The sequence below is a fragment of the Amyelois transitella genome, chromosome 5 (assembly GCF_032362555.1).
Source record: "Amyelois transitella isolate CPQ chromosome 5, ilAmyTran1.1, whole genome shotgun sequence".
Taxonomy (NCBI): Eukaryota; Metazoa; Arthropoda; class Insecta; order Lepidoptera; family Pyralidae; genus Amyelois; species Amyelois transitella.
In genome coordinates this window covers 4,966,606-4,988,359 of record NC_083508.1, presented here as the reverse complement: position 1 = coordinate 4,988,359, position 21,754 = coordinate 4,966,606, and the positions used below count along the sequence as shown (strand labels likewise).

Here is a 21,754-nt window from a genome sequence, read left to right as displayed (position 1 = left end):
GCCCTACAAAAATACTTTTCTGCCTTTATTACAGCTATTTTATTAAAAAATCGAAAAAGAAAATGAAATATTCTAACATGCCGCCAAAACGCGACTTTTAGCAATATGGCGGCCATGGCATGCAGTGACGTAAATTTCGTGTAAATATCATACAAAGCTTGTTGGTGTTTCGAAAAGTTTTGATTTTCTCTTGTTTTATTTAACTTGTGCTACGTCATATGTGTGAAAATTATTAAAATGAGTTCCTATAAATGTTGTGCAGTGACTCAATGCACTAATACAACAATAAAATCTCCTACGAAACTGTTTTTTTCTATGCCGATGGATTTGAATATTCGCAAGAAGTGGTTTCAGATCATGATCTAAGATCAGTGGTTACCAAGATATACTTACATTGATGTTTTCACATTCCTCAGTTCGGCAGCATAGAAATCTGGACTGTCTTTGAAGAAGACAATCTAGATTTCTTCTTCCAACCATTATTGCGTCCACTTTTGGTAGGTTTCGACTGTCAGCTTTCGCGGAATTGGTTTCCATTATTAAATACCTACCTATGTTATCTGAGTAATCCTGAGCGATCAAACACTTATAAAATCTTGAAAAATAATAGCGAACACTAAGGAACGGTACGATCGACAGTCTGTTTATGGATAATTGACGTCATAATAGAAATAGCCAATCACGTTCGTTTTTAGACACGTGACAGCTGCATATAAAAACCTAATTTTCTGAGACGGATTTTGTTTAAATAATGCAATATTTTTATCTCGCGATATTACAAATCGCTCCAAAAAAATAATATTAAGACTGATGACATAAAAGAAATGTATATTTTTAATACAGTCAAATAGCCTATTCAACATAGGCATGATTATATAAAATGTTGCAATATGAAATGCAAAAGTGCTGCCCTCAAATGAGGTTTTTTATTTTTACTACGCTTTTTTGGTCAGGCTTTATATTTTATGTTTATTGTTTTTTTTGGTGGACACGGAGCACATCTCGGTCAACCAGGTATTCCTTATAATAAACAAATAATTAAAAAGTATGATGTACAAACAAATAAGTAGGATTATTCCTAGAGATTATTCTAAAGTGGACTTACTGAAACTCTATACTGGTTATTTAATTAAGCTTAGCTGATTATTTATCCTATGCCTATGTTTATCTCAGTGTGTATTCATTAAAAGTACTTACTTAGTTAATTTTTTGCACGTATAAAATAATCAAGGATTCAAGAAAATTGTTCACTGAGTCTCTAATTGATAAACAATTTATACATATAAATACGTCTTTATCCCATATAGAGTAGACAGAGTCAACAGTCATAAAGTCCACGTTAGTTTCAAAGCATAGCATTATTTAAATAAACGTCGGAATTAAGTTCGTCCATTTCAAAAAATATATTATACATAAATTACACTTGTAATTTTATGAAATCTATAAAACAATTAAAAGTCAATTTAAACTTAGGTACAAACAATCACCTAGTCGCAAAGAAAGCGGTCATTTACTATCGTCACTTACGCGTTTTAATGTCTACTCTGTCTGTCTGAATCTGGACTCGGTTCATGATAAGATAAAATCGGAGGCTTGTTTAAGTACGTACAATATTTGATAACGAAGTTACTCATTAAACGTACAGTATTTGTCTTACACACGAGAAAGAACATCGTGTTACATTTAAAAATAAACATTGAAAATGAATTCAATTTATGATCGCGCTTTAAACGAAGTGGGGCCAAATGGAGGTTTTCAAAAGAAATTTGATTGGTTTTATAACTTTCTGCTAGCCATTTTTTGGGGAATGACTTACATGAATATATATTTTGCCCTTGTTATTACACCATATGGATGTGAAATCCCAAATAATAAGGAAAATATCAGTGAATACTCTTGGAAAATGAAGTATCTTCCAATGTAAGTTGAATTCAAAAAGTTTAATGTAATGATTATTTTTTCTTTGAAAGTTCATTTCTATAATAATTATAACGTGAAATTTATTAAATGTTTTTGTTAAACGCAGATCTAATGACACCAGTGGAAAAATCTTATTTGACAATTGCAAAGTTTTCGTTAAGCCTGGAGAAAATAATTTAACAAAAGGTAAACTACGTCAATTTATATATAGAGCTTGTGAGTTTACCGAGAAATTCTTCAAATTTTTAAATTGACTTTACAGCATGTGATAGCTATCGATACGATAAAACCTGGTACGAAACTACTATACCCTCCTCGAATAACTGGGTTTGTGAAGAAGAAATAAAAGTTGCACATATAATGTCATACAGCAAATTTGGCGAAATAGCAGGATCAATATTTTTCGGATGGTTTGGTGATATGTCAGTAAAGTTCTTACTTGTATAATAAATATTTTAATTAAACATTGTCAAAATTATGTATAGGTATTAAGGAAATAATAAATTGTATTTCAATTTGTCATGAAAAAAAATCTTGTATAAAAATAAAGGCGACTAAGGGGAAGGCTTATAAACGAGATTCTTCATTAAGGCGATGTGCTAGCAACCTGTCACTTTTTGAATCGCAATTCTATCATTATGCCTAACCGCTGAACGTGGTCTGTCAGTCATTCAAGACTGCTGGTTTATAAAAGGGTATTTTTATTTTCATGCATAATAATCACGCCTATGAGTGATTATATGTAGGTATGTATGAAAAAAAATAGGTAGGTACCACCTACGTAGTTAAATATTTTAAGTATTTATAAAAATGCCGACGTTAGTCAGGCTCCAAATCTTGTCAAAGATGTATGAGAGAGAAAGCGAGTTTCCGATCTTAAATTATCAGTAACAGCATACTTTCGAGATTCAGGTGTGTGTTATGCTTATTATACTTACCTTTTACTTTTTATCCAGTTAGATTTATTTTGTAATTCTTTTAATCTCAGAGACCGAGCCACAGAAGTAGCTGACTAAAACTTTTTCTCATAATAATGATTTATTACAGATATGGTCGCCGCTTAACTTATATAATTTCGATGGCATTAATAATTTTTGGTCGAGTTATAACTATACTATCGAGTACATTTATTTTAATTGTAATTGGTTGCATTATTGCATGGTTTCCATCTTGGTCTGTAGTCCAAAGTGCTACTGTAATATCTATGGAAATATCTTCACCTGAACGGCGCAGTACCACAGCAACATTGAGGTGTATCGGCTACAGCATCGGCATGTGTATCATGTCATTAATATATTGGTGGCTGCGCGAATGGAAAACATTTATGTTGGTTACTACTGTACCTGTCATACCATTTTTAATTATGTCATGGTAATTTTTTTGTTATCTTTCATTCTTTTTCTATAATCTACATGAGTATATTGACTGACATATTAACACACGACCAAAATCGCTGAATCAAGACTTCTTACATGGTCTAGGGGTGCACTAAGACAGAAAGGAAATTAAGCGAATTTTTGTTGCGGATGTTGGTAGCTCTAGTGTTAATACTTTCTTCATTGTTATCTTTTATCAATAAAATTTACTTAATGGTAAGCTTAATTTTAATTTAATTTATTTTTAAGGAAAATGATTGAATCACCACGATGGCTTTGGGTTCAAGGAAAGTCTAAAGACTGTGTGAAAGAATTGAAAGTAATCGCGAAAATTAATAAATTAAGACTTAATTCAGAAACGGAGAAAGAAATATTAAACACCTCCCCAAAAGTTTCAACAACAAATCAACAACTTGGGCTGTTGGCTTTATTTTCTGGATGGAGACTATCAGTAAATACCTCGTTACAGTTGTATTTGTGGTGAGATAGTTATTAAGTATTACTTATTATGAACATTTAATTTTTTTAAGAGATATTAATAACTAACACTCATTAACTTTCTGTTTGAATGTACCTACTGACATTTCTTGGCCTATGACAAATGAGGAAGGAAACCTACTCGTAACATGTGGACGTTTTTAGCTATTTTAATGAAACCATTTTCTCTTGAATGAAATATTTCCCAATCGTTATTGTTTCAAGGATTTCTGTATCATTAAACTACAATACATTATTAATGAGGTCTGGAGAAAAAACAGATGGCAATCCATTCCTGGAGTTTATTTGGCAGTCATTAGCTGAGATGCCGGGAACACTAGTAGGAGCATGGCTTTCAGAACGTATTGGTCGTCGATATACAGGTTCAGTTGCATATACATTGACTGCTTTCTTGTGGATGACTATAGGACTGCGAGAAAGCGCGAGTGAGTAACGCATAAGTGTAATGTTTGTTAATCTCAAAAAGTTTTGTTTCACTTTTAAATATATCACTTTTTTAACAGATTCAAATGAAGTTTTTCGCTCGGAGTTAGTTGGAACAGCAATGGTTGTAATAAATAGGCTTGCGACATCTTCATCTTATTATATATTATATTTATTTAACATGGAACTGTACCCTACCTGTCTCCGACAGTCAGGAATGTCGTTGGGAAATGTTTTATCTAGCTGTGGCGGCGCAATAGCACCATATTTGATGTACTTGGTAAGCCATGATAATGATGTTGTAATGTAAAATATTTACATTTACTTTATTTCTCAGTAAAATATTTTTTTTTGTCAAATTCAACAAATAAACAAAATACCTAATATTATTAATTTCATAAAATTTAAAATAAATTAACTTTTGGAGGTTTTTTCTTAAACAACAAATTTGATATAACTAAACAGGCATTTGAATTTAACAACAAAAATGTTTTTAATATAAATAATGACCTGTTCTCCAGATACAACAGAAACATAAAATGTTGACTGTGTATATATTATAACAATAAGGATATAGTTACTTAGTATCATATAGTGCATTTCGCAGCAAGCGCATTTCTCGGATAAAGTTTATCATCTTTTTCAGGGCCGTAACATCGACCCACGATTGCCGTGTATAATTTTGGTGATTGTTTCCATCGGTGGTGTCATATCATGTCTCCTATTACCGGAGACACTAAATGCCAAATTACCAGAGACACTACAAGACGCCCAAGAATTTGGGAGTAGAAAAAATCGAAGTCACGTCGTTTGATTTAAATGACTATAAATCATGTAAATAAATGTTGGGTCTCTTAATTGAAGTTTAATTTAATTTTTGCATTAAATTATCAGTTAACATTTATTTTTGGTATTTAAATTGTTTCAATTTCTCCTATTAACATATAACATTGTGTAATTTCCTCCCCTTTTAAAAAGCCAATGATTTTGTTTTGCTTTCCTTTACCTTCATTTCGTTTTCTTTTACAGCTTCTTACATATAGTTTTCCATCACTTGTAAGAAAACATTTTATAAATAATTCCTTCATCCTTGACTCACATTTACATTGTTTAATAAAAGATTATTATTCACAAACATTGTCTTAATAATATCTCTCTCTGTCTTTTATTTCGAAAACCACAAAGATAGTGAGAGAGAACAGATTATTATGACTTCGTGAATATACCATAATAGACGGTCTCTGTGGCGCAGCGGTAGTGCGCTTGACTGTGACACCGGAGGTCCCGGGTTCGAATCCCGGCCAGGGCATGATGAGAAATGAACTTTCTCTGATTGTCCTGGGTCTTGGATGTTTATATATATAAGTATTTATTATAAAATATAGTATCGTTGAGTTAGTATCTCGTAACACAAGTCTCGAACTTACTTCGAGGCTAACTCAATCTGTGTAATTTGTCCAAAAAAAAAAAAAAAAAAAAAATACCGCATCGACTTCACTATAGATGTACAAGAATATAATATGATCGCAAATAAGGTAACTAAGGTACTAAAATAAATTTCAGAGCAAAACCTGAGAGCAAATCACAATCTTCTTAAATTTAAGAAGGATCTCTTCGCTCGGTGGAGTTAATTTGTCCTTCATTCATCTATTTTCTTTGTTATTATTTTATTTGTCGGTACTTAGGTGTGTTAAATTATAATATAAAAATTGTTGTGGTGACACCCTATTTTTGTTGTCTAAGTTTTGATCTCACTCTAATGACTACAACGGCAACGTGATCAACGTTACAAAAATCTTAAAAAAAGTTGCGAGAATTGGCACTAAAAGCGCTAAGTTGTGGTTATATGTATTCTCTTTGTAAGTTGGTAACTTCACTACAATCGGTCGTTCGTCTACTCACTAGTCGTCAGTCGACCAAGCACGCTACACTGAGCAGTTTAACCCTTAAGCAGGCCGCGGACGTATGCTTCCCACATAGATTTTTTAAAGTTGTAGCCGGGTTTTGGTGAATCACAGCCCACAATCTGTCAAAATCTAATCTTAACTGTATACTCTATGGTTCCAAATACTAAAACTCGGTGTTTCCGAATGTATGTGTCATTGACAGCCAGTTGAATTTTTGACTACCGTTGGAGAGGTGATTTTCAGTAACTGTGCAATACTTTTTCCGATTATGGCGAAACCAAGAAAGGTAAGTCGTGCAATTTTTTGATATATTATAGATTTTGAGTTATAGTATCAAAATTATAAAGTTTTTTTGTTGTTTTCCTGCAAAATATTATGAAAATAAGGTAAAATAAAATGTGGGGAAGATATGACCATAACCTGTTGATTACCACTATTTGTGGGAACTATATTTCCTTTGCCTGTTCAAATTACCTTATTTTTTGTATACTAGCTTATTCACCCTACTATGTTCGTGTGTTTTATAACATAAGCAAAATTTAATTAGAAAATACGCATGGTTATGATTATTTTACATAAATGTAACTAAAGTTGAGATTTGCAGTAGGATATATTTTTACTTTTTTAAATATCTTTTAAAAATTAGCATTTGTTACTGTTTTTTATATAGAGGCTGCTCAAAGATAAACAAATAGAAGTTATTCTGGAAGAATGGGACTCTTCATCAGAAGAAGAAGATGAAAAGAATGAAGAGTGTGCAGCTTTAGACTATGTTCCTAAATCAATTCCTAAATAAATCAAGGTTCTGGGGCATAAAAATATTTCATTTATACATTTCATCAAAAAAATTATAATAATTACAGTTGATTTGATTGATGATTATAATACAAAGTAATAAAGTTGTTTCATTTCAAACTCTTTAGAAAATAAAAGTAAATAAGTAAGATAAAATACTTAAATATATAAAATAAATAATTTATGAACAGACTAGCCTTCACCATTTACATATAGATATACCTACAGATTAGAGTTGTCTCTACCCAGGCAATGGGATTATGTTTTCCCACGTCATTTTTTCAGCTATTTCAGTGTTTTTTCAGTAATTTGTTGATAAGGAATCGGAAAGGGCGTTATTTTAAGCCTAAATCCATATATAACACTTAATATACAGTAGCGGTTTATCGGGGCCTGTTTAAGGGTTAATTAAATACACGTTTACCAGATGGTCTGAGTCAATACGAACGAAGTTGTACGAAGTCGACGTCGCGCTGCTTGTCCCATGCAAATGCAAGCAAAGTCCCACATTATTGTCCCACAATAATTATCAAAAATTTTCGTCTGTGTTTGACATTGACGTTTCACTTGACAGTTAGGTGGGGTGGGTGTTGTGAATTAATTGATCGCATTTCACGAAAAATATAAATCTATTCAAACCTTTTTCCTTGTACATAATTCTGTAAATGAATTACAAAGTGAAGAGATAATCAGTTATTTTATTAATGACAGCTGGTATTTCAGTTGCTGCAATTAATTATTCGGAGGTTTGTGTGGTACCGACATTTCCATATAAAATGTCGGGCGATCACAAAACATTGATTAAAGGTAGTCCGTCACAATATGTGAAATTAAACGTGGGTGGAACATTGTTTTATACAACTATCGGTACTTTAACCAAGAGTGATAACATGCTGAGAACTATGTTCAGTGGAAGAATGGAAGTACTGACCGATTCTGAAGGTATAACTGCTTTAAACTTTTTGTCAATGATCACGCATAATCCGACTTAATTGTGATAGACGTTGTAATAAACTCGACACCATTACCATATATACATTTATATAATCACGTCTATATCCCTTTTGGGGTAGACAGCCAACAATCTTGAAAAGATTGATAGGCCATGTTCAGCTGTTTGGATTAGTGATAGAATTGATATTAAAATTATGACAGGTTACCCATCGCCTAAAAGAAGAATTCCAAGTTTATAAGCCTATGCTTAAGTCACCCTTTACACCATTCATGGGACCGAGATGGAGTGGTCCTATTCTTTTTATTTATTGTTCCTGGGAATCACATGGCAATTCAACACCATTAATACTATAATACTACAATAATTTAAACCTCACTGGTGGTAAAAAGTCCTTTGGCATTTATTGGTCTTTTTCTATTAAGGGCACCTTAAACTTAGAAATCTGGGGTCTAGTTTCGGTATTGAGTATTTTATTACAAAAACCATTATGATTACAGGCTGGATATTGATTGATCGCTGTGGCAAACATTTTGGTACAATATTAAACTACCTTCGTGATGGAACAGTTGCTCTGCCTGATAGCTACCGTGAAATCATGGAGCTTCTTGCTGAGGCAAAGTATTTTTTGATAGAGGAGTTGACGGACTCTTGCCAACAAGCACTGGCTAAGAAAGAACGGGAAGCGGAGCCTATCTGCAGAGTGCCATTGATAACCTCACAAAAGGAAGAACAGTTACTTATCATGTCTACATCTAAGGTAATCTATATCTGCCTCTTGGGACTCTTTTTGAAGTGTTCATGTTTAAATGTGACTTTTTATAATATAAAGCAGAAATGAATTCTACTGAAAATGTTCCTTTGTTTTAACTAGGGCTTCCAATCCCGCAGCCTGAATTCATTCTCGATATTTGCAGGACTGCAAATTTTAAATCCCGCGGGATCTCGGTATTTGCGGGATCCCGCATATTGAAAATATTCATATATAAATAAGGCAAATAAAACAATGAATTAATCAACTGTACTTTAATTTTATTATAAGTATGAGATCAATCAAATTACACCCTTTATTCTTTACAAATACAGCAACAAATACTGAAAAAACATGCAATCTATCTTCTTCATAAAATACACCAAAAAAATAAATTATCAACTAAAAAAACTAATTTCAAATAAAAGTTGGTTTATTTATTTAGTTTGTCAGCTAAAGCTTTTAATTGAAAATGTTTGCGAAGGAAACACAACATATCTAAACTGTCATCTGCCAAACTGCTGCGTATTTTAGAAAGCAATATAGCCAGCAGCAGAAAATGCCCTTTCGGCTTCCAAACTTGTCGGCGGTATTCCTTTTAAGGCTTTATTGTATATATATGTAAATGTAAGATATTTTCCCATTGACCCCCAGATTCATAGAGAGTCATTTCTTTTTTTACTACGCTTTTATTATAATGGACTCAAGTGTATTAGCTTGAGATGGTGACGGGCAAAGTACATTACATGCTGATGATAAAGTTAACTCTAACTCAAAGTTAATTTGCCAGTGCGTTACCTACCCACCGACCGACAGTCACCGAGCGATCGCGCTCGCGAGGTCGCATGCACGCTTTTTTCAGTCCCGCAAATCTCGCGGATCCCGCACCCGTAATCCCGCATCACGCGGGAGTGGAAAAGGACGCGGGATCCCGCAATACCGAAATCTCGGTATATCGAGATTGGAGGCCCTAGTTTTAACTGTACAATTAACTGTTTATATCACTCTCCCATACATATGTTTAAAACAAATATAAAAATTGTTCAATATTTATTTTACTACAAAGCCAGTACAGTATTTCATTTGACCCCATCTATACTAATATTATAAAGCTGAAGAGTTTGTTTATTTCTTTGTTCGAAATTGAGACTCTTTTTGAGTTGAATAGACCATTCATCGAGAAAGGCTTTAGGCTATATAACATCACGCTGCAACTATAAGGAGAAAAGAAATACTGGAAAATGTGAATAAAATGGAGAAAATTACTCATTCCATAGGGCTTCAATAATGCCCAAAATATCTATTCCGTGTAATAAGTTATTTATTAGTTGAATTATCAACCATTATGAAAATAGTTATTATAGGTTTTAAACACTAGAATTACACAAACTTGTTTTCTTTTTTCAGCCAGTGGTGAAACTACTAATTAATAGACACAATAATAAATATTCCTACACCAGCACATCTGATGACAACTTATTAAAAAATATAGAATTATTTGACAAACTATCACTCAGATTTAGTGGTAGAGTACTCTTCATAAAGGATGTCATAGGTTCAAATGAAATCTGTTGCTGGTCTTTCTTTGGGCATGGAAAGAAATGTGCTGAAGTATGCTGCACATCTATTGTCTATGCCACTGATAAAAAGCACACTAAAGTCGAGTTCCCAGAAGCCAGAATTTATGAGGAAACCTTGGGAATATTACTATATGAGAGCAGAAATGGCCCCGATCAGGATTTGATTCAGGCAACGTCTTCTCGAGGAGCTGTTGGGGGGCTGTCTTGCACTAGTGATGAGGAAGAAGAGCGTTCAGGGCTTGCACGACTCAGATCAAATAAACAGAATAACCAATCTTAGCGGTTACAGTCAGGCTTGGCACGCCTTAGGAGCTCGAAGCGGACCAATGTCTGATACCAAGCTGGCTACTTCTTGCCTTGCTGCTGGTTGCCATGTTTTGGTCTGTAGAATTTACTGAGCTGTGTCCATGACCTTATCTTCTAGGTCTTCACCTTTTGTGAGCTGTCTTGGAATTGTGAATGAAATTGAAAAGTGTTCTAGCAAGAGGCATTTATTTGAACCTGTTGGAAAAATGACTGTTGATGGACTACTATAAGTGTTTACATATTGTTTTTGTGTTTAGTGCATAGTACAAATAATGAAAAGCAACTCAATCAATTTGTGCAAGTAATAAAATGTTGGTATGCTATTAGAGAGCCATTCTCCAAATGCAAAAAAAACTGTATACGATTCATTATTAACAATACAAAAAACAGTATTTGCTATGTGACTTGTATACTTGGAGTGTGATTTTGTGTAGCTGAAATTATATTTTCCATTTATTATTCATATGTTTCTAGAGTCTAAACTTTATTGTAATTCTATGCTATAGAAATTTAGTATTGTAAGACGCGGCATGTGCATACAGTTAGCAATTGTTTGTAATGGATCTTTTTCTATGCTATCTGTAGTAGAAGAAGATTTATTTAGTTTTTTGTTGTAGACTGTATGCTGTATGAGATGCAGTAGTACACTATCATTAAAAATACTTGTTCTTATAAAATGCCATAGCACTTATACAGCTCAAAATAATTGCCAAAATTGATGTTGTCTTGGTAGAGACCCTAGGCTACTCCAAAATGTATGATTATCTTTGTTTTTCTTCTGTATTTTCTAGAATATTCAACACATATCATTCTTCAAAAATATTTTGTTCAATTTAAGAATCATTCTTTATATCTGTAAAAATTTTTATACAATACAAAAAGTGATTTTAATTTACACTTTAGAAGTAGAATATTTTGGTACAATCTAATTTATATCAGTATTTCGGAGTGGCATAACTTAGTCTTGTTCTTGTCTAAATGTTTGTATATCAACAGCAGTTTTACCATACAATGTTAGAATTCTGTTAGTGCATGTAAGTGGAATTATTGGGTATGTTTTATAAGATTTCATTATAAAGATTATTGTATTTGTGTTATATCAATTATAATAAAGGATTATCGTCAATATTGCACAATCTAAACTGCCGCATTCTGCTCACTATGAGTATTCGAGTAATATAAATTTAGAACGGGAAGTATTGAATTGATTTAATTTAGAATGGCTGCTCATTAAATATTTAAATTCTACTTTAGACATTCGAAATAGTTTATATAAAATATTCTTTGTAATACATACATTAATCTTAATGGTTTTTGAATAAACATTCAAATGAATTAAGTTATGTGCAAATACATTATCACAGTATAGTCCAAGTGTGAAAAAATATCCACTGAAAGAGAATGATATGTAAATAAGTACTAATTATTTTTAGCAAAGTTGTACACTGAACATAAACAAATAGACTTGTCCTCAGTAGACATACCAATAAATTAAACAATTGAATAGTCTAGTCTTTCTACTTTAAAAATAATTTTAATAGCTCATTTTGGAACAAATGATTGTAGGAGGCTATGATAGTTTCCTAGGTCAGGCACTCTTAGGTAGTTTTTATGCATGTTTATATATAAACATTTGTATGACACCCAGTACTATGAAATAATTTTACTCATGCATGACTGTAAGAGACTATTAGATAGATGATGAATTTTTTATCTTTTATTTCAACAAAAATCAATTATCTACAGAATTCTTTATTCCAACTTGATTCCCTGAAAGACTGGTTTCGAAGGAAGTCACTAGGTGTAGCTTAGTGTAATTTAATTCTATAAATGTCTATTTCTTGTTAACAAAATATATGCTCACTGTTTAGATGTCCTTTGTTGTTTTATTGGTAACTAAAACTAATAAATTCCCTTTTAATTATGAGGCCCTGGTATAACAAAGGTGTTTTGTGATAAATGTATAAAGGTTCTACACATATTATATGTATGTATGTATTTCGTTCGTTTTCTCTCCCTTTGCATAAAGCTGACTTACACATTAACCGATTATTGAGCATGTCCAGTTTTAAGTTTCTCATCTTCACATGTCCACTGTTACATCATACTGGACTGACAAACAAATTATAATCAGTAAACAGCGTTCATCACTGATTTAAACATTTACTCCAAGTGTATGTTTTATTATCATATGAAAATCCTAACATTAGTTATGTAGGAACTTAGTGAAAATATAATCTCATAGAACATGTGATTTTTCTGCACATTTCTCAAACTACATTTTTAACTTTGCCATAGGTTCGGTCAGTAGGAGAATAATGCAGAGAAATAATGGTTGCCAAAAAAAAATTCTGTTGATACTCATAATTTATTGCATTGAAATATTGTTCAAATTTTTCTTATAACATTCTAGACTACATAATGCTATACCAGTTTTAGAACAATTATACTTTTTAATGTTCTCGCACCCACTTACTCCACATAAGGTTGGTTTAGGTGCCTCTTTGGGTGGCTGGGCCTCCAATGGAAATGGAATACCAGGGGGTAAAGAAAGTGTGATTTCATTATTATTGATTTTATAAACTATCATTGGTTCGTGTTTTCTAGTAGGTTTACATTTCTGCATATTTTTCAAATTCTTAGATTCTTGTTTCTTTAGTAATCTGTCCATTGTTTTCTTTTTGTCTTTTTCCCGCTTCTCATCTGCCAATTGCTTCCGCTTCTGTGATTTCAAAGCAGCTTTTTGGAGGGCTTCTGCAGTCATGACTTTTTCCTTGTAGCCTGAAGGTAGAGCTAACAAAACTTCACTAAGGCCTGCCTCCTTATCTGTACCTCTTTCATACATAGCTCTTTGCCTTGCTGTCATCATTTTGGGGTCCTTTGGTTTAATCTTTTTGAGTTCATCATCAACCTGTAATCAATTTTGTACTGATAAAATCACTTTCAAACCTTTTTAATAAAATAAAATAATATTTGTATAACTTAAAACTTTCATTATGAATATAACAAAGTTCAACAAGTTATTATGTTGACATCTAAATAACAGACCTCTTCGAGCTTTCCCGATTTTATAGCATCAAGCCATCTTTCTTCCTCACTGGAAGTGCCACTGTCTCTTCCCTTTTTCTTCTTCTTTGATGCTTTTGGAGGGGTACTTGATGAAGAACCAGGCATTGATCTCCGGGAGTCTGAAGACGACTTCATGGTTTGAGCTTTTAGAAGATCTGCCGCAGAAGACCCAGCAACATCCCTGCCTGTCTTCACTTTCATTTTATAAGTTTTATCCAAAACATCTTCATAAGAAACGTCGATGGATGTATCACTGTCAAATTCATTTTCGATCCTCCTTTTCTTATGCTTTTTGTGTTTATGCCTTTTGTGCTTCTTTGGAGGTGAACTGTCTGGAAAGGTAATAGAAAAAATTAGCATTTGGAAAATATTTAGTTTATTTCCATAAAAGATAAACAGGGATAGACAGGATATTATATTTATACCGATAACTATGTCATCTTCAGATGTACTCTGTTCGCGCTGCCTCCGTACCATCGTTTTGTATTGATGAATTTACCTAGGTTTTTATGTTTGGGTAAATTTCCACAATCAGTTTTTGTTTTGTTCTGAAGTTTTGTTTATTATTATTTTCACGCAATGAAGTAAGAGTTTTCTTACTAATGTCATAACTGTCATTTTCATGTGATAGTCTATGGTTTTGGCTTTCTGGCTGTATATTATAATTCTCTTTGCCTTAGGCTGCCTACGCACCGCGTCGAATGAGTTTCAACACCAATGCGTTTAGAGCCAACTATGGTAAAATCTGAATTTCTAATTCAAGAATCTAAGAATATAGAAAGGTGTCAGGTGTCGCTATGTGGAAGTTTGCAGGTTAGCTGGAGTTCTGCCGGGTCTAAGTAAAAAGAGTTGATCAAAAAGTATTGGCAAATGTAGTAAAAAACGATGCAAGCCAATGGACTAAACAAGGGTGCCGAATAACGGAAAAAATAGAGGGAAAAAGAGAGAAGTTAGAAGGAGGATTCTGGACTCCGGGCACTGAAGGATTGCGAACATCTCGGAACATTGTTAAGATGAGAGAGTGTGAGAGAGAGAGAGGTGAGGTTGAAATATGTCATGGTAATGTTTCACCTCTAAAGATTTTGCTTGTTTTTATAATATTTTGTAAAGATAAGCGTATTAATTATTAAATATGTTTCTTAAATATGTAAAGCAATTTACCAGACACCCTGTATTAGTCAGTGCTTTCTTTCATTGGGTAAAAGTTCCTTTTAGTTAACGAAGAATAGATACACTCTAACCTCTGGTACTTGAACAAACTAACCCACTGGTCGTGGTCATAGGCGGACCCCAAAAATCCTCTTCGTTTTTTAACTTTGTCAAAGTTAAAATGTCGAAAAAAGAAACATTTATCATTCATGATTTCGTTCATGGATATGGTGCGGTTCCCAGAACTTAAAAAAAGCATTCCAATGAAAACTCAGGATTTTTAAAGGAGATGTTGGCTTAGCTACCTATCTTAATTCCATCAAAAAGGCATTCAGATAAACGAAGAATTCGTTTTATCGAGATTATTTTATTTTTATTCGAGTACTTGAATTTCTTTATATTTAACAAATAAATTCAAAAACCACCGTACCGATTTTTATGATATGCGGGACAAAGACATACAAAACTTTTAGGAGTTACGTAGGTTTTTTTAAAATTTAATCGCGTTTCCAAAGTTAGTCTTAATATTGATGTGTAAGCAGCTTAATAAGTAAGTAGGTAAAATAGGTATCTATAAGCGGCACGAAGTTGCCTTGATGTAATTTTAGCAACCGTTCCATCACGATGTTGTTTTAATAAGTTTGGGCCCACGTCAAGGCATATAATAATAACTCTAACCTTGCCAAAGTTTGCATTTTACTCAAACACGACACGTTTTGGGTTAGTGTTAAGAAAAACCTTTTGTACATAGAAAAACCAATAGGAACGAGTAGGTACTAATCATAAGCACGGTACTTTTCCTTCCCATATATAAGTCAATAAACTTCTAACCCTATTTAAGGATTAAATTTCGAAAAATCCTTTCTTTTCTCAGCATTACGTGGTAACATAAAGCTTCTTTAAAGTTCGTAGTTTCTTTGGTTTAGGCTGCGCGTTGTTGATTTAGTCACCCTTGTTTGTGTATTACAATTTTTATTCGGGTATACAGTTCGACCATAGATTCTTAACCATACGTTTTATTTATGACAAAATTTTCATAGAGATGTATTATTAACATTTTTGTCATTAGGCACATATTTATCCTGTTTTAACGACATCAACCACTTTCTTCCTCTTCAGATAAAACGCTAGATCATAAAAACTTATCTAGTAATAGTATAAGTATTTGTTCGCAACTCAGCGACCTGGTGATAAAAGGTCGCCGAAACTGATAGGTAAAGTAAGCACCTAATTGAATGGAAGCAGTACACACTGCGTAGGGCTGCCAAGTGTGGTTTTATGAAATAAAATTACAAATGTATTTGATGTTTTTGAGACCGTCGGTGGTAGTCAACACGGCTTAAATGCGCAAGTAATGCGTGTGGTTCAAATCCTTCCTCGGCCATGTGCCAATGACTCTTTTCTGACTTACGTACATTAGTTTGAGTGCTAACTCCAATGCTCTTACGTGAAGAAAACATCGTGAGGAAACATGTAAATTCAGGCTAAGGAATGTGTTACCATGACCCATTATGAGCTAGGTGCCCCTGAAAAGGTTAGCTGCACCTTTTGGCGAGATGCAAGACCCTAAATTTGCAAGTTTGCACTGAATAATATAAGTATCTATAATATTTATGTAAGTTTGCACTGAATAATATAAGTATCTATAATATTTATGTAAGTTTACACTGAATAATATAAGTATCTATTATATTTATGAAAGTTTGCACTGAATAATATAAGTATATAGAATAATATTCCCGACCGTCAAGTTGCATGAAGCAAGTTAAATTTCGCGTAAATACTTGCACGTGGCGGGAGTCACTTTGATCTACGTAGAAGTTTGAACCGCTCACATGTAAGCAAACCAGCTCGTGTTCGTTTTCAAAGGAAACGCATCTGGTGTTGTTGAAAATAAATTTTATTTTTGACATTAAAATATCGACGAGCTTGCATGAAAAGGGTTATGAAGGTGGATGAAGTGAGAATGGAAAAATGAAGTCTCTGCGTACCTCGTTAAAATATCTAGGTACTACTTATTTACCGTCGAGGAAAGCTATGTCCTGAAGGCGTTTTTGTCACAGGGCTTGTTGGCTTGACCCATCCACCAGGTGAAGGGCTGGGTCAAGTCAACTTCCCTATTTATTCTCTAGAAAGCGAAACATTGAGAACGATCAGAGAGATGGTCTCATGATGTCATCAGGACCAGAATTAAGTGGAATTATAAATGATGGAAAGCGGACCCCAGTGTGCAACTGGGAATGCGCGAAGATGATAAAGGGAGTATTACCTAGGTATTCATGATTGATCATGGGATTCTCAAAAATTTAATATGCTTGAACGTTGGGCACATAGCTGCAACTAATTGCAATTTTCTTTGTCAACATTACAAATAATCCATTACTCTTATTTGTGTCCTATTTGTACTCTTAATATTTTAATCCTCATGTTCAATTAATCCTCGTAATGGTGGAGATACGCCAGCGTAATTTTACGGTAATTTCATTAAGGAATGGAACGTCGCCACTTCCCATTCCGCTAAAGTTTTTACAAACACTTTACCCTCCTTCTGTCGCAGTCGGGTAAACTCATCGTTGCCGCATTGTCGACGATGTTTGCTAAGGAGACGCGGTTAAGTGATTAAATTAATTTGTGTAAACTAGGAAAGTTACATCTGTTTTCTTGAATTTTTAATTACTCTGTGGTTGTCGTCGTAATTCGAATGAAATTATTTAGGCTCGAATTATGAACTTTTTAGGCTAAAGTAGATACCTAAGGGTATTTTATTCTCCCCTTTTCTACTTTAACTATGTTCCGCGGTTGTGTCGCGGTTTGGCTTCATATAAAAATTCACAGTTTCTTTTAAATTCATTTGAAGAACTTATTTCATTGGATCATATAGTTTGTCTCAAAAATCGACAAAATTTACATTAACAAAACTAACGTAAAGTAAGTATATCTACCTCAATCTACTTAATAAGTAAATCATAATCCTTTGTCGCATGTAGGTACCTATTCTGTACTGCATGTAGGTAGCCTAATTATTAAATTCCTCAAAAAAGTCATCCAACCTCATGTGTTCCCCGAGCCCTTTGAGTGGTAATGCTACCGTTTTATCATGGCAGGCGTAACGGTTAAAATTAGTCCCTTCACCCCAATTCGAGCGGCCCGTTTATGTGAAGTATAAACGTTAATACCGGTTGCAAAATATATGCGCGGTTTTATGTAAGATTGAGTGTACATATGTGAAAAATTTAGAAATAATGTATGAGTACATTTGTTATAGTAAAAATTAACAGAAAGTAACAATACGTATCATAGGCAATCCATATGAACTTACGTCCATCCATCACTTCATTCTTGAAATACTTAGTTTAAATTTCGTTATTATTTTTGTTAGCCGTAGCTACTTCCCTACAGGCTTATCGTTCGGGCAAACAGCGCATCCAACCAAGAATTCCACTCTTTCTTTAGCCTAAAGATGGAAATTATTCTTCAAACATATTGATGCTTTGAAATACTCTTCCTCCCTCAATAGGAAGGACGTAACCCTTTCACTCCAAGTAATTTGCATACCGTGGTTTGTATGTTTCGTGTGTAATCGTCCTAATCTGGCCATGAAGGGCATCAATCTCAAGGGATTTGTCGAGGCTTGTCCTTGTTATATTCGGTAAATAGTACCTAGGTAGCCGTATTATGTGTTTATGAAGGTGTCGGATAATGGCAAAAATAAGGTTTTACAGTGAGTTTTTATTTGATTATCTAATGAGGCAGAATTTGTTTATTTGTAAATAATTTAGGTTGATTATCCAACCAACTTAATTCTAATATATAAAACTGAAAATAAAGATAAATATCGCACTTAGGGTATACATAGAAGCTAGATTTTAAACCTTCCAAAAATATTTTTACTTACAGAATATTCTAAAACTTCTACTAGAAATACAAATCTACACGACTCACCAGTGAGTAGTTGAAAGCAGGTCGAGCACACAGTAAAATTGGTTGCGACTATTTTCTAAGTAATAATATTGAATTGCACTCCTCGCACATAAAAGTGCATGTGCAATGATCTCGTTCCCGATTGCACCATTACGATATCCAATTTTGCAAAGACATTGCAGCTGTCTCGACCGACTAAGTAGAAAATAAATTTGCGTACTCAAGACATAGGTAAAGTTTAAGAAATGAATGTGGATGAAACGGAAAAGTATAGAAGGATCTTAGCAATTGGAATGATGTCTCTTCTTAGCCTACTACTAAGTACCTTTAGGTGTAAGAAGTTTTGCCAACTCTGTTTTGTTCGCACGATATTGCCAGGTAAAATGTTTGCTAGATATACATATAATCATGTCTGTATCCCTTGCGGAATAGATAGAGCCCACAGTCTTGAAGAGACCAAGGCCACATTCAGCTGTTTGGCTTAATAAAAGAATAGAGATTCAAATAGTGACAGGGTTGCTTGCCCATCGCCTGTATGAAACTTTCAAAGTTAATAAGCTTATGTAGCCTTTAGTCGCCTTCTACGTCGTGTTTGATGCCGAGAACCAAACGGCACTTTGATTGTGTATGTCTGTGTCTTTAATTTTTATACCTTGTCATGATCCTTGTTGGGTTAAGTTTACTTGTTAAGTCGCGGTGGTCAGACGGCAATAAATCCGCGTAATAACCGGATTTTTCCAAGATCCTTGAAATTGCGATTTGGAGGTAGGTGCCAACCTGTCTTATGGTGTGGCATTGGTTTATTCCCAATGCGTTTTCAGCTGTTAAAATTGATCGTACTTACTTCAAATATCCAAAACCATTAAATGATGGGTAAAATCGACCTTGGGGTTCTGCTCAAGCGAGCATATGGCCCGAGTATATCTTATGTTTCTAAAAGTATCTTGTCAAAAATCATGTAATTTAATAGTGAAATATTTTAGAACATTTTTTAATAGCGGAGACTAAGAAAACAAAAGGAAAATTGTGAAATAGGTTGCGTGCTGAAAATAATTTTCATAGTCATGCGAGCTTCCGTTTAGCTGGCACTTCTTGAAGCTCCTTTAATTAACCTGACGATACCCGTACGTGAAACTCTATTATTACCGGGTTACTTTCCGAAGGGTTAACGCCCTGTCCCTTCCTTGTTCGCATATGTGGACCAGCGATGATGTGTTCGCCTTTGAGTCACAAGGTGCTGGGTTCGATTCTAAAACGAATTATATATGTTTGGTCCGCAGTCTTTTTTTAATTTTGTAAGTATGTACATACATACATACATATGGTCACGTCTTTATCCCTTGCGGGGTCGACAGGGCCAACAGTCTTGAAAAGACTGAATGGCCACGTTCAGCTATTTGGCTTAATGATAGAATTGAGATTCAAATAGTGACGACAGGTTGCTAGCCCATCGCCTAAAAAAGAATCCCAAGTTTGTAAGTCTATCCCTAAGTCGCCTTTTACGATATCCATGGGAAAGAGATGGAGTGGTCCTATTCTTTTTTGTATTGGTGCCGGGAACCACACGGCACGGGCATTGTAAGTATGTGATGGATAATATGGCAAGGTCGACAGTAAGCGCCCTACGGTTGTAGTCAAGTCCAGTGGTCAGAACAAACGATACAAACCTTTGATACCAAACTTCATGATCTCAAAGATAGAGGAACATTGTGAGAGACAAATTGAATACCCAGTAGGGAGGTCACTACCTCCAGTATTTTTTAGTGTATTTAATAACAGTTTTCATTTGATTATTCCCTTATTCTGATTGTTAATACGTTGAGTAACTCTTACCATTAACCATACGAGTATAATATGACTCAAAGACGCCTGCGGCATCGCCCGCTTATGGCGAAAACTCCCGTTAGTTTACGTTCCCCTAGATATTTATTTATTTTGTGAGAAAAAAATGCTCCTCTAGACTACATTAGAAACTTACACTCCATATTTCAAATTTCTAAACCCACTATGGGTTTTAAGTCAGTTAGACACTCAGTAAAGGTTGGTTTATCTTTCTGGTACCAACACAAAACCAGTAAGCATTAACTTTGAAACGGAGAGGTTATGTTCTCGGGTAACGGTTGCCAGGATACACACATTATACATTCGCAACCCTCTGTACGCTTAATAATCCACCCAAACTCTCTAATTAGGGTCCACTCGGGTTTCAAAGAGGTGAGTGAATGAAAATATCTACCTACCTTTATAAAAAGAAAATTGAATGAGCGGTCGGTTCTCTAGCCGATTTTAAAAAATTAGAATGAAAATTCGACTGTGTGTTTTTGTGAGTTTACACGATGACACGGCCACTTGTAAATCTACATCGATGACTTCTTTTTTTTCAGAAGTGTATAAGTCTTGAAGAGGTCTCTTATTCATAACATGAAGATCTGATGATAGAAACATTAAAAAATGTCAAAGAAACTTTTGTGAAAAGAAATATTATAAGATTAGAAGTTTCAGAATGTTATTGTCGTTATTTCAAATAATAATGCACTTTTCCTAGATTAATAATAAAGAATAGGCCAATTTAATCACCGCACCTTACATGGAACCTAAAATTAGTATCTACTCTTTCTCATAAAATCTTTTCAAAATCAGTTTGGCTGTAAAAGGTTTTTTAATGCAGACATAATTTATCAAAGTTACAGACATACACAATTTTTTTTCATCTGAATATTTTGTCCAAATGTTCCACTGTTCTTGTACATTCTTATAAATATCTTTCACCATAGCTTATCAGCCTTTTGGTTTAAAGTCCAAGGTTACTTTGCATACTGTTAAATAATTTTTCAAAGTTTTTATGGTATACCTATGCCTTCTTGAGATTCTCCACTTTTCGATATTCCCATAAAGAAATCGGGCATGTTTAATTCTACCGAAATAAACGTACACAGTATAATTTTGAATCTTTATCCACCAACTTATTAGACTTCTTTTCCAAACTTTCGAACTTACCGTTAGTTCAGTCTAATTAAACTTAAATTTTAATTAGACTGAGATTTTTAATTTAATAATTGTACCGTCCCTGCATTACATTAGCCTGCGGTAGTATATTGCTTAAATAA

General features: G+C 33.8%; 3 protein-coding genes across 3 annotated transcripts; 2 read left to right on the top strand and 1 right to left on the bottom strand.

Annotated features, from left to right (window-relative positions):
• The first annotated feature begins 1,131 nt into the window (after positions 1-1,131).
• LOC106139060 (organic cation transporter protein) lies at positions 1,132-5,061 on the top strand. The gene is made up of 8 exons (XM_013340398.2): positions 1,132-1,920; positions 2,027-2,106; positions 2,183-2,342; positions 2,968-3,291; positions 3,546-3,776; positions 3,999-4,219; positions 4,298-4,497; positions 4,864-5,061. The coding sequence occupies exons 1-8, from the start codon at positions 1,703-1,705 to the stop codon at positions 5,029-5,031; spliced, it is 1,602 nt and encodes a 533-aa protein (XP_013195852.1). The 5' UTR covers positions 1,132-1,702; the 3' UTR covers positions 5,032-5,061.
• A 2,403-nt stretch (positions 5,062-7,464) lies between these two features.
• Positions 7,465-12,384, top strand: LOC106139109 (BTB/POZ domain-containing adapter for CUL3-mediated RhoA degradation protein 3). Its single transcript, XM_013340479.2, has 3 exons — positions 7,465-7,861; positions 8,372-8,631; positions 10,030-12,384. Exons 1-3 carry the CDS (start codon positions 7,624-7,626, stop codon positions 10,480-10,482), a joined length of 951 nt encoding a protein of 316 aa, XP_013195933.1. The 5' UTR covers positions 7,465-7,623; the 3' UTR covers positions 10,483-12,384.
• On the bottom strand, positions 11,834-14,161 carry LOC106139039 (INO80 complex subunit B). Its single transcript, XM_013340373.2, has 3 exons — positions 14,003-14,161; positions 13,557-13,909; positions 11,834-13,419 (listed from the first exon to the last, which is right to left on the bottom strand). Exons 1-3 carry the CDS (start codon positions 14,052-14,054, stop codon positions 12,877-12,879), a joined length of 948 nt encoding a protein of 315 aa, XP_013195827.1. The 5' UTR covers positions 14,055-14,161; the 3' UTR covers positions 11,834-12,876.
• Positions 14,162-21,754: the final 7,593 nt, after the last annotated feature.

Excerpts from the sequence above, each read along its gene's own strand:
- LOC106139060 (XM_013340398.2), top strand. The coding sequence starts at position 1,703 with ATGAATTCAATTTATGATCGCGCTTTAAACGAAGTGGGGCCAAATGGA. Across the intron at positions 3,292-3,545 it reads CCATTTTTAATTATGTCATG|GAAAATGATTGAATCACCAC; the intron begins GTAATTTTTTTG and ends TTTATTTTTAAG. Across the intron at positions 3,777-3,998 it reads TCGTTACAGTTGTATTTGTG|GATTTCTGTATCATTAAACT; the intron begins GTGAGATAGTTA and ends TATTGTTTCAAG.
- LOC106139109 (XM_013340479.2), top strand. The coding sequence starts at position 7,624 with ATGACAGCTGGTATTTCAGTTGCTGCAATTAATTATTCGGAGGTTTGT. Across the intron at positions 7,862-8,371 it reads AGTACTGACCGATTCTGAAG|GCTGGATATTGATTGATCGC; the intron begins GTATAACTGCTT and ends TTATGATTACAG. Across the intron at positions 8,632-10,029 it reads TTATCATGTCTACATCTAAG|CCAGTGGTGAAACTACTAAT; the intron begins GTAATCTATATC and ends TTCTTTTTTCAG.
- LOC106139039 (XM_013340373.2), bottom strand. The coding sequence starts at position 14,054 with ATGGTACGGAGGCAGCGCGAACAGAGTACATCTGAAGATGACATAGTT. Across the intron at positions 13,910-14,002 it reads TGAAGATGACATAGTTATCG|ACAGTTCACCTCCAAAGAAG; the intron begins GTATAAATATAA and ends TTACCTTTCCAG. Across the intron at positions 13,420-13,556 it reads AATCGGGAAAGCTCGAAGAG|GTTGATGATGAACTCAAAAA; the intron begins GTCTGTTATTTA and ends AATTGATTACAG.